Raw genomic sequence first — 12,305 nt, forward strand, 5'->3', positions numbered from 1 at the left:
TTTTTTTAAAGCTTTAGAAAATCAAACTTCAACATTGCATTAAAGGGTGGTCCTAATGGCCAATGAGGTGAATTGATAATTTGAGGTTTCAACTTTCATCGTCAAATTCAATAGAGACAAAAACATTAAATGATTCTTTTCATTTCTGTTTGACCTTCATATACAGAGATTACATGAAATTAACTGTTGATGAAAAGTATGAGAAAATTGATCCGAAACACCATAGTTATAAAAAAAAAAAAACTTTTTAACATTTCAAGTCCTTTTCTTGGAATCTTCCTAATTAACCATGTTCACCATGCGAAGAAAAAAAAAAAAAGATTAAATCATTTCTAAACTTTCATATATTAAAAAAAAAAATTATCATCATTTATCACTGGTAACTAGAAAACTACCCGAACCCCCCAAAAATCTTTAATTGAACAAAAAAAGAAAAAAAGAAAAAAAAATTCTACTTGTAATCCAGCCAATATCCAACTCATCCCTTTCTCATTGTCGGCAATTTCTCCCTCCTCTTTATCTCCCCCTCTTCCCCCCCCCCCTCCCCTTTTCTCCGGCCGATCAATTCCCTTCTCCGATCTCCCTTCCGATCGGACTCCGACCCATTTTCCACATCGGATCCGGGTCAACCCAGATGGCAGCATCACGTCGGCTCCGAGATCTCCAATCTCAACCCGGTAACAAAATCTGCGTCGATTGTTCCCAAAAGAATCCCCAATGGGCTTCAGTTTCTTACGGCGTTTTCATGTGTTTGGAGTGTTCCGGAAAGCACAGGGGACTCGGTGTGCACATCTCGTTCGTGCGATCCGTTACGATGGATTCATGGTCCGAAATTCAGATCCGGAAAATGGAACTAGGCGGGAACGATAAGTTAAATCAGTTTCTGCACCAGTACGGTGTGGCAAAAGAGACTGATATAATTGCTAAGTATAATACGAAAGCTGCTGGGGTTTATAGGGATAGGATTCAAACCCTAGCTGAAGGTAAACCCTGGAGGGACCCACCTGTTGTTAAGGAGGTGTTGAAGGGGCCTGCGAGTAGTGGTGCTAGACTGCCGTTGAGTAGCAGTGGTGGCGGAGGTGGAGGAAGAAGCAATGGTGGATGGGATAGTTGGGGGGATAGCAATGATGATGGTGGGTTTAAGGATTTGAGGAGGAATCAGACTGTGGGGGATTTTAGGAGTGGTGGGAGTAGTGATGGAGTACCAGCTAGGTCGAGATCGACTGCGGATATTAGTAGGGAGCAGTATGAGGCGTCAGCGGTGAATAAAGATAACTTTTTTGCGAGGAAAATGGCAGAGAATGAGTCGAGGCCTGATGGGATTCCGCCTTCTCAAGGTGGGAAATATGTGGGGTTTGGGTCAAGTCCTGCACCAATGCCTAGGAATAATGTGAATCAGCAAGGGGATGTTTTTTCTGCTGTTACGCAGGTTGTGCATTTTCCTTTACGTTTTATGCAATGAGATTTGATCTTGACTAGATATGAAGTTATATGCAAATTTACTTATATAGTATGTTAGTGATTAGTTGAATTGTGATCTGGGTAAGAAACATCTGATCAAAGTTAAAAATTTGAGTAGTTTATGAATTTGAATGACGTGATTTGATTGGGCGCGAAGCTATATGCAAAGTTACTTATATATTACTAATATATTATGTTAGTGATAGTTGAAATGTGATCAGGGTAAGAAATATCATTATCAAAGTTGAAAATCTGAGTAGTTAATGAATTTGAATGTTAAAATAGTGCTGCATTAATTGGGACATAGGAGATATTGTTATACTTGTAAGAGTGAACTGATTGTATCTGTTCTGTTGAGCTGTTTTATGTTTACTTCGCTATAGCTGATGGAACTGAGATGTGCTATGTGCAGGGATTTGGTAGGTTATCTATGATAGCTGCCACGGCAGCTCAGTCAGCTGCAAATGTGGTTCAAGTGGGGACAAAGGAGTTGACTACTAAGGTATTTTGATTTGACTTGTGGATTTAAAATTAGTGTTTATGTAATGATTTTTTACTCTGGATACTAACTGTTTTTAATTCTTGAGAGATGTCTCTTGATTCCTTTTTGTTTCCTATTGAAAATTTTACAAAAATTCTGTTTAAGAACAGCCCCTTGAGAATGCAACAGATAAGTAGTATGGCCCCACCAATATGCATCTTAGTACACGAGCTACTTATGGAAAGAATTAAGTAAATTAACCATCCTATGTACTTGTCCTTATTTAAAAAACCATCCTATGTACTTGTCCTTATTTAAAAAACCATCCTATGTACTTGTCCTTATTTAAAAAACCATCCTATGTCCTTGCATATCTTCATTTTTACACCAAAAGGCTAACAGAGCTAAACATCTATGCTTCAAGCTACAATTTTTTCAAGTTTGTGTTCAAACCTCAAAGTATGTTGTATCTTTTTCCTGCCACACAGTCCACCTTATAGCTGCTGGTATAGTGCTCCACAACTTGTTGCTTTTTTGTAGTTCTCTCCCATTCCAACAATGTAGTAGGTATGGTGGACATTCTGCCATGCATCATTTATGTTGGAGATTCTGCCATGCATCATTTAAATCAATCAAACTAAAAGAACACGTACCATATCTTATTTGTGATTATTCAATGGATGAATAAGTGTTAAGCGTCTTCATAATCCTCTCTGCTCTTTACACATCTGTTGCAAAAAGTCATGCCTCTTCTTTGTAGACTGTGTTGGGTCAAGCAAGCTTCTCTGCCACTAGGCTACTCTACTTTGTAAAGTGATCTGTTTCTCCATATCAATGTCCTTGACCATAGTGTTCTTGTCTAATTTGTGACAAAACTTTATACTCAGAATTTACTGAGTAAAGGCCATCCTTATGTTCTTTCATACTGTCTTATCTGGTTCTAACTGCTGTCCTTGGGAGCTGGACTTATCATCTGCAGAAAGTTCATTTTTTCCATGTTCCAAGCACAACATCACTGCATCATCTTCCATGGGGAACCATCCTTAGTAGACCAATACTTTTGCACTGTAGCATCGTGATTAATTACTATTCCTAAAATGGTAGGAAAATTTATTAATTGCTATTCCTAAAATGGTAGGGAAACTGTCTTTGAGGAGTGTATGCCCTAACCATCTCCTTTTCCAAAGTAAAGTTTTTCTACTCACCTACTTGAATGTAGATGTGGTCTAAGAATATTTCCCATAAGTTTATGATATTTCCAATTCCCAACTCTGCACAAAAGATCTCTTGATTCTTTTTTGATGAAGTAGATATCTCTTGAATTCGTAAGAGTTAAGACGCAGTCCTTTAAAAGTCAGCGTTTTTTAAGTCTCTTTACTCGGTAATGTCCTGAAAGTGTGAGGAACTATACGAAGGACAGCAGAAAATGGTGACTCCAGTTGATCTAATCTTTGATCGAAGAGTAGAAAATGAAGTTACCTAATTTTTCCAAAATGGACAGCAGACTATCCATGTCATCTTGTCAATTTTTTTACATCACTCCTAGCATGCCCCACATCCGTCTCAATATCTTCATTTCTGGTACTTGCAATCATAATTGCCGTCAGAAGATGAAAGGTTGACATTTATTTGTCTTGTGATGGTGTAAATGTTTATTGCAGACCTTCTGTTGTTAGTATACTTACTGTCTAAGTTGCATGGACTCGGGTGCGGGTATCCGAGACAGGTGCGGTTCCGAGAGTCGGATTCGTCAAAATTTAAATTTTAAGATTCGAGGGTGCGAATCCGATTATGGATACGGGTGCGGGATTCGGCTAAAAAAAAATTAAATATTATAAATATAGAGTTATAAAGACAATTTTGAACTTTTCCCATATTTAAGCGGTCATTCCAATTTACTTTTTCCTCTGTGTCAAGGAAACTTTATTCCTAAATTTTTTTTTTTTTTACTTTTTCCATTCTAAGGTAATTTCTTTTAGTTACTTTTTAAATTAGGAGTTGTATTTTTTTTATATGGGAAAAAAGTAAATTCTTTTCAATTAGTAGTAGTATTTGGAAAATTAAACACTCACCAGAGCCAAATGAATTAGGTTACCTTTTTAATATAATTTATTTTTTAAATAATAGAATTATTAAAAAATAAGATCACTCAGCAGTCCACCGACAATACAGATCTGAGCACTATCATTTTCTCTTTCTTCCCCATCGAAATTCCGACGACGATAACCCCTCCGGTGACGACAACCCCTCCGCCGCCGACAACCCTTCTGCCACGACTATAATCACAGTCCCCAATTTTCTCACGACGACGACGACAACGACAACAGTTAAGTTGCCGGTTTCTCACGACGAAGACGACAACAGTTAAGTTGCTGGTTTCTCCCTTTAGACAACGAAGTCAACTTTCTTCTTGATGTTGGTAAACGTCTCCGAATTCATTTGACCGAATCCGAGACGAATCCCACGTCGGCGTCCTACCAGTGTTACGTTGGGACGGGTTCGGCGGCATAACTGCCTAGTCCGACCAACATAACTTACTGATATATGGTTTTGCCAATATTCTATTTCATTTCACTTGTTAAAGCTATTAATTATCATTAGTTGTTGAATCCACCTCTTCATGAGCTATAATATGTTCAATAATATTTTTGTTGTCCTTTGATATCCCTTTACACATTTCCAATATTATGAGGTTATTTCACTTAGTAGTGCTCCCTTGAGTTTTATTTTATGCTGTAATCGTTGAGGTAGATTTCCAACTATGCTAATGTTGGCCCTGTAGAACTTAACATATCCACAAGACGAGTGACGGTGTTTTTTTTTTTGAGGTGGGGTGGGGTGGGATGGGATGGTATGGTAATGATGTGGTAAAATGCAATTGTTGAGATGGATATACAAAGATTAAACAAGATTAGAACTGATCAAATGCTATTGAGAGGGAAAGTAGTACATATAGAGGATACAGTGAGGAGAAAGTCGGTAGAATTGCAAGTTTGCTAGTCATTTGTTTAGAATGTGGAGTATAGAATCGCAACTCATTTTTTTAGTATGTAAAATATAGAGTTGTAATTCTTTCTCTCTTAAGAGTTCGATTATACGCTTCCAACAATAAGACGCAGAAGCAGAAAAAAGCTGCAAACTTGTTAGTAGAGTGACAATTCTCTGGTTGTAAATTGTATTAATAAAGGAAAGATTCAATCAAATATCGAATACATGAGTAATGGGTGATGTTAAAGTTAAGTATGATTCATAAAGTCTTTCCTTAGTTAGCATGGGAAGGAATGTGAAAGGGATGATTCTCCATTCCAGTTAAGGTGGTCTTTTGCTTTAATTGATTTTCCATCTACCAAAGGTTTGGTGATATTTGTTGCTTGAGTTGGTGGGAGGCGACAGAACTCGGTGGTATTAGCGGTGGTGCGCACAAGCGGACTCGTATATCTGGTTTATACTAAAAGGAATAGTGTTGTTCAAGTGATGTGAACATGATCGCAGAATAGAATATGTAAGAATCTTCGTGGAAATTCTTTGAGGTGTTTTAATTTGAATCTTGATTGCATCCAATGGAGTTGAAAGAATACAATTAACAGAGAGAGAAGTGTCCTAAAGAAAGCTTTTTGGATTCAATTTGGGGTTCCTTTGAGGTAGCAGCCAAGGGTGTGGTCTGTTCAATGAAGTTAGTTCAAATCTTGGAGACCAGAGTGTAAATCTAGGCAAAATAATTAGGTGATTTCTTCTTGTCAACCTGAGCCTTTGGATAGAGTTTCCGTTACTTGTGTTAGTGGGAGGTAGCAGGTACCCGCTGGTATAGTCAAAGTACACACAAGAGGTTGTGTACACCACCACTATTCTTATTTTTTGGTTGTTAAGATAGAGATTATGGAGGACACGACTATTTTTTTTTTGTTGGTAAGGTAGAGATTATGGACACCAGTGCTGTTGGCAAAAAGAATAAGCCTTTGAGGTGCCATTACTCAAAAAACAGATTACCAACAAAGCTTCTATCCAAAATAATCCCCTAACAAGGTAATCCTCACTTGCTAAGCCAAAATACTATAGCTATTAGTCTATTACAGTAGTTGTGCTTTCACATCCTTGAAGGATTACCAAGAAGTTTGTTACCTTTGTCTCAAAAAGAAAAAAATGAGAAGAAGAAAAGAGAAAAAGGATCAAAGTACTGCTCATGTAGAAACCTTTAGACCTTTTTGAAGGAGGTTATACATTTTTACTTCCATTGTAATTTTTTTATTTGGGCTCAAAATTATACATATATAATTTGTAAAAAAGAACAACTTTATTAGTATTGGTGTTTAGCTTTTTCTGAATGTAAGGTAGAAGGGTTACTTCTAGGACTATCACCTCTATCTTAAGACTGGAATTATGTTAGGACAAGATTGAATAATATAAACATTAGATCAACTAAGTTGGCGCTGAGCAAATTTACTGGCATAACTTGCATATATCAAAATAATCTTTGGTTGCTATAAAATTATACTGCTCGGCTCAATCAATCAACCAACTACGGGCTCAATCAACAAATTTGTTGGGTTTCTTTACGGATCCTTTCCGATCTGCACTATTCAAGTTCATAGTTAGACACAATCTTTATGTTGGCCATGTACTTGCTACAATCATCATGCCTTTATTCGCGCTTTGAGCTGATTATGCTTTGTGAAGTACAAATATGTGCAGTTCTAAATTACATAATCGGTTTGTCCAAATGCAATGTGAAGAAGTCAGAGAAATGCTTAAGATCTTTTGCAACCAGTTTAGAACTTTTTTGCTCATCTTCCACAATTTTGTCAGTGAGTTGATAAAAAAGGTTCAGCTTATCCTTTCAACTCCACTTATTTGTGTTGCTCCTAGTATGTTGGTTCACTTAGTGAGTTGTAAGCTGGTCTTTCTAAGTGAATATGCACTAGGATTTTCCTTTAAGTGACCAATTGTCATATCCAAAAGGTTGCTGAGTTGAGGTCAGAAACCATGTAAATGTTTTATTTTATTTATTTTAGTTCTGTGGTTAAAGAATAAGCTACCTCCGACAGATATTCATGTTGTCTTCTGCTAATTTCATCTAAACTCAGTTTTGAGATGGCCGTTTTATATATCATCTGAACAGAGCTGAAGGGAAGTAAAGAAATTAAATGACTATCTTGGGTGCGCTATATCATAAACAAAGTCCTTGCCTCCGGACATGACCCTGGATAGGAAGGTATGGAGGAAAAACATTAGGATAGAGGGATAAGGGTGTGGATGAGTCGTAGCCAGTAATTAGGTGGACTTTGGTGTTCTTTGTTTGGCAATGTACAATCTTCTGTGGATGTCGTACCTATGTTATTTTATCATGTTTCTTGTTTTTGATGCTTTTGTATACTGTCTTTAATCTTGAGCTGAGGGTCTATCGGAAACAACCTCTCTACCTCTTTAGAGATAGTGGTATGAACTGCGTACACTCTACCCTCCCCAGATTCCACTTTGTGGGAATATACTGGGTTTGTTTTTGTTGTTGTTGTTGTTGACACGGGTACGGCGGCATTTTTGAAGAGTCCGAGCAACTTAGATCGCGAGAGTTTCTGCATTTCTCTGCTGTATCACTATAACACTTTAGTTAAAAAGGGCAAGAGCAGCTCGGTGCAATAGAGCTCCCGCTATGCATGGGGTTCAGGAAGGGCTGGACCACAAGGGTTTATTGCATGCAACCTTACACCTCAAGTTGTGCTTATAAAAATATTTGACATCTGATTAAAATTTTTTAATGCTCATTTTCGTTCTGCTTTTTTTCCATAATTGTCTATGAAAATGGCATGCTTGCATTAGTAAGAAAAGGGCATATTTGCATGGAATTATTTTGACCAATGTGGTCCCTATGGTTCCTAAGATATACTTTCCGTAGGAGAAGATTTGTTATGCAATGGATAGATATAATTCCATTTGCTATCACGTACTTTAGTTGAACTGGAGTTTAAATTCTGTGCTGCCGGAGATAGTGTTTGATTTTTAAGTCCCTGTCTATCACTTGGGAGTCGTTAAAAGTTTATCCCTGTATTTTCGTAGGCATGAAAATTGCCTTTGAATGAATCAATTGGCTATTTTCGTCTAAGCTTGGAATTCTCTCTCTCCAAAGTTGTTTAGATGTTTGTTTGAAGACTGCGCTTCAGTTTTATTTATTTATATTTAATTTAATTTTTTTTATCAATCAGTGTCTGCGTTTCATCTCTGCTATGTCTAGTTGTTTTAGACAAAGAACCAGTGGACTTAACTGAAAGTTGAAATGCATGTGCCAACCTATTCTAACAGGTGAAGGAAGGAGGATATGATACCAAGGTTAATGAAACAGTCAATGTTGTTACGGCAAAAACAAGTGAGATTGGACAGAAGAGTTGGGGTATCATGAAAGGAGTCTTGGCTATAGCTTCACAGAAGGTAGAGGAATATACCAAGGACAGTCCAACCTGGAAGAGTGATAGCTGGCAACGAGGTGAAAGTGAAAAGAACGGCTATTATCAGGATTTTAATAAGGATTCTAAAGGATGGAATGCTTCTGGAGGAGCCCAGTCCTCTGGGAGGAATGTTAATTCCGTTAGCTCTGGGTCGTGGGATGATTGGGACAACGAAGACAAAAGCAAAGTAGATCATCCTACAAAGGCAGCCGCAGCATCCAGCAAGAACGATGGCTGGGCTGGATGGGATGATGGTCAGGATGATGGATTTGATAATCACTACCAGAGTGCATCCAATAATAAACATGCTGCTGTTCATACTGGAAAATCAGATTCGAAATGGACTGGTGGTGGTTTCCTCTGACGGCAATGCTGTTATAACTCACCTTAGTAATTTTTTTGTCCTTCTGGATCCAATTTTTTCCATGTCTTATTGGAAAGGAGTTGTGTCTGAATATAGTTGATATATGTACCATTTTCCAGCAGGTTGGGTTAATTGCTCCTCTTGTAAAAGAAGAGCCAAAAGCAAACATAAATTAGACTCTTGTTGAGGACCATTATTTGGGGCTAAAAAACATTTAGGTTACATTTTGTGTTTGTAAAGACCATTTTTTGTATTGTCTATTTTGTTCCGGTTTCTGTACTATATATCGGAGATTTTTGCTTATTATGCCTGATTTCTGTGTTGCATTTGGACATATCTGAGATTCTGGATAAATGGTTTTGGCAGCTTAACATTTTCATCCGGCTCATGATTTGTAGTAAAAAGGTCTTGATTTGCTGACACTTTTGTGCTACTCAGTTTATGCACTTGGCCATCTCTGTCGCACACCGGTGATTCAATTAATTTTATGTCCACTTCATCTTCGTCACACTTTGGTGCTTTAACGAAATATGTAGCTCAGTTACACATTTTTTGGATCACAAGGAGAGCTTTTAGTCCCCTTGCCAGAGGAAGCCAGTCTCCTAGTGATCCCCATTTTGAATGATCAGTTTGGTGTTCAACTAGCTTCTCCTTTATATTTGTTCTGTGAGAACCTGCTATCATCATTTCAGTTTTCCCGGTTTCCCCATTGCCAATACTTTCTTTTAGATATTAGTTGCAATGAGCTTGAGCTAGGTAGCTATATACACATTATCATTCCTTTTTTTTTTTTTAACAACCTTGGTGTTCGGGTTAGCATGTGCACATCTTGACTAATTTTCCGGGTACCAAATAGCTACAAGCGTTATCCTAAGAATTGGAGGTGAGAAAAAGTTGCCCGTTTTCGCCATTGCCAAACATTTTCTTTTAGATAATAGTTGCTATGCGCTTGAGCTAGGTATCTACACTTTAAAATTCTTTTTTTTTTTTTTTAAATCTTTTAGATATTAGTTGCCATGAGCTTGAGCTGGGTATCTACACTTTAAAATTCTTTTTTTTTTTTTTTTTTTTAAATAATAATAAATGTGTGTCCGGTTGGCGTATGTGCATCATGATTAATTTTTTGGGTATCTGCTGAATAGCTCTATCCGCAAAGATTAGGATGGGTGAGGAAAAGTTAACCAAGTGTTTTTGCCTCTGCTAAAATTTAAACTTGAAATGTATACTCTTCTTATTTTAAATTACTTGACCCTTTTGCTTCTTGATTCACCTATTAAGATGTCAATGATTGAATGTGTATTTTTACTTGAAATGTATACTTTTCTTATTTTAAATTACTTGACCCTTTTGCTTCTTGATTCACCTATTAAGATGTCAATGATTGAATGTGTATTTTTTTTTTATCCTTATACCCTAATAACTAAGCAATAATTATGGAGTAGAAATCAAAAATTAATTTGTTTGAAAAATTTAATTCATCAAAACAAAAATGACTTTGGAATTCAAGAATCCTATTTTAAAATTTTTTTAGAAAGTGTGATACTTACTGGGGATAAGAATAGGATTGAAAAAAAAAAGAGTCTAAAATAGCCTAGATTTTATAAGTAGGACAAGTAATTTGAAACAAATAAATATAGAAAGTAGATCAAGTAATTTAAAACAGAGGAAATAATTCTCAATCCACTTCATTGACCATTGAGTCACACCTTTCAATACCTCGAATTTTGAATTATTAATATCTTTTAATTCAATTGAGCCCGTTTGGGATTGTTGTTACAAAACTGCTTATTTGAGAATCACTTTTATAAAATATTTTTTCAGAAAAGTGTTTTTACAAAAAAAAATTTGTGTTTGGTAATTTCATTTGAAAAGTGCTTTTGATAAACAAATTGTGTTTGGATAATCTTTTTTAAGAAGTGTGTTTTTGAGATAAATGACCAAAAAAGACATCTATCAATATACTTTTATTACAAAAATCAATTTAAAGACAATTTATTTTAAATATCTATTATAATATTTTTAATTAAATTTTTTATTTAATTAAAAAGTACGTACTCTGAAAATTTCAATCAATATTTATACATTAAAAAATCTTAAATAGTGATATATTACTTAAATAATTTAAATATTACTTGAAAACATCAAACAAAATTAAATCACTCCATATAAAAAAAATTAACGACAAAAATAATTAGTCCTTCATACATCACAAAAATTATCAACAATTTCATTCCTAATTTTATCACGTAATGTCTCCACACTAGTAGAAGATTTGTCTTGTATTTCAGAAGGTATACCAAAAGGCTAGTCTGCTTCTTCGAGCTTTGTGATGATATCTTTGTTAGCATAATAGTTAAAGTCTTTATCAGTACAGGGGAGGCTCAAGCAAATCCGAGGTCTAAGGCCAAAATCGAAAGGAGGCCTTAAGTTTTTAAGAAAAATTAATTATTTTTATAAAGTCTACTTTTAAAATTATATAATAGGTTTCTTCAAATAATTCTTTTTTAATTAATAATATAGTCAATACATTAATTTTTTTGAGACAAAGCACTCTGGACTAGATATATCAAATTCCTTCTAAATTCATTTTATATAAAAAGTATATTTTTCTACAAATAGTATTTAATATTTTTTAAAATATGTAATCTATTAATACTAAAAAAAATGAGGCCCCTTGAATTTGGGGGCCTAAGGAGGTCGCCTTTTCTCTGAAAGGGTAGAGCCGCCCCTGTATCAGTAGTAGAGCATTGTCGTATGAAATTATGTATAGCCATAGTAGTTGTAACAGGATGAACTTGAGTGTCGAACCTAAAAGATAGCATTGAACGTAGGAGAGCAAATCTATTTTTTCAAACTCCACATGTTCTTTCAATTGTACATCTCAAACTGGAGTGAAAGAAATTGAAAGTCTCATTTAAATTTCTTGAAGTTAGAATTACGTCTGAAATCTGGGAGATGAAAAAATTTCCCTTTATATGGTCCTAAATAACCAATCATTGTTGGATAACCCGAGTCCACTAAATAATATTTATCCACACTAATATAAAAAAAATTAATTAATTAATTTATAAAATAATACAAAACATAATATTAAAATCACTAACTTGGTGGTGGATGAGGAAAATTAAGATCCGATCTTCTAAGCGCTTGATCAAATATCCTAACATTATGTGCAGTACCTTCCTATCCAGGCCATACAAATGTGAAACACATGTCCCAATCACATACCGCCATAACATTTTGAGAAGTGAAACCCTTTCTACCAATGTATTTAATTTGAAGACACCTAAATTTTGCCCCCCACGACTGAGTTTAATTTTGAGTTTCTTCGATTTTGAAAAATTAAAATATTTATCCGAGAAAGAAAGTTTCAAAATATTTTCTAGGTATTTTTATAAGTTTAAGTAGCGATTATGTATTCTTGCATTTGTATATACGAGATTATATAATTTTGTTACTTAAAGAAATTATTTTATTGAAAATTTGATGTTAAACAAGGGTTGCCTCTAAAATTAATTCAAAGGGAAAATATTGATTTGAATAGAATTTATTTGAAAAGATA

General features: G+C 35.3%; 1 protein-coding gene across 1 annotated transcript; it reads left to right on the forward strand.

Annotated features, from left to right (window-relative positions):
* Positions 1-290: 290 nt before the first annotated feature.
* On the forward strand, positions 291-9,046 carry LOC107842981 (probable ADP-ribosylation factor GTPase-activating protein AGD6). The gene is made up of 3 exons (XM_016687092.2): positions 291-1,429; positions 1,874-1,963; positions 8,237-9,046. The coding sequence occupies exons 1-3, from the start codon at positions 635-637 to the stop codon at positions 8,741-8,743; spliced, it is 1,392 nt and encodes a 463-aa protein (XP_016542578.1). The 5' UTR covers positions 291-634; the 3' UTR covers positions 8,744-9,046.
* Positions 9,047-12,305: the final 3,259 nt, after the last annotated feature.

This window comes from Capsicum annuum, chromosome 9 (genome assembly GCF_002878395.1).
Source record: "Capsicum annuum cultivar UCD-10X-F1 chromosome 9, UCD10Xv1.1, whole genome shotgun sequence".
NCBI lineage: Eukaryota > Viridiplantae > Streptophyta > Magnoliopsida > Solanales > Solanaceae > Capsicum > Capsicum annuum.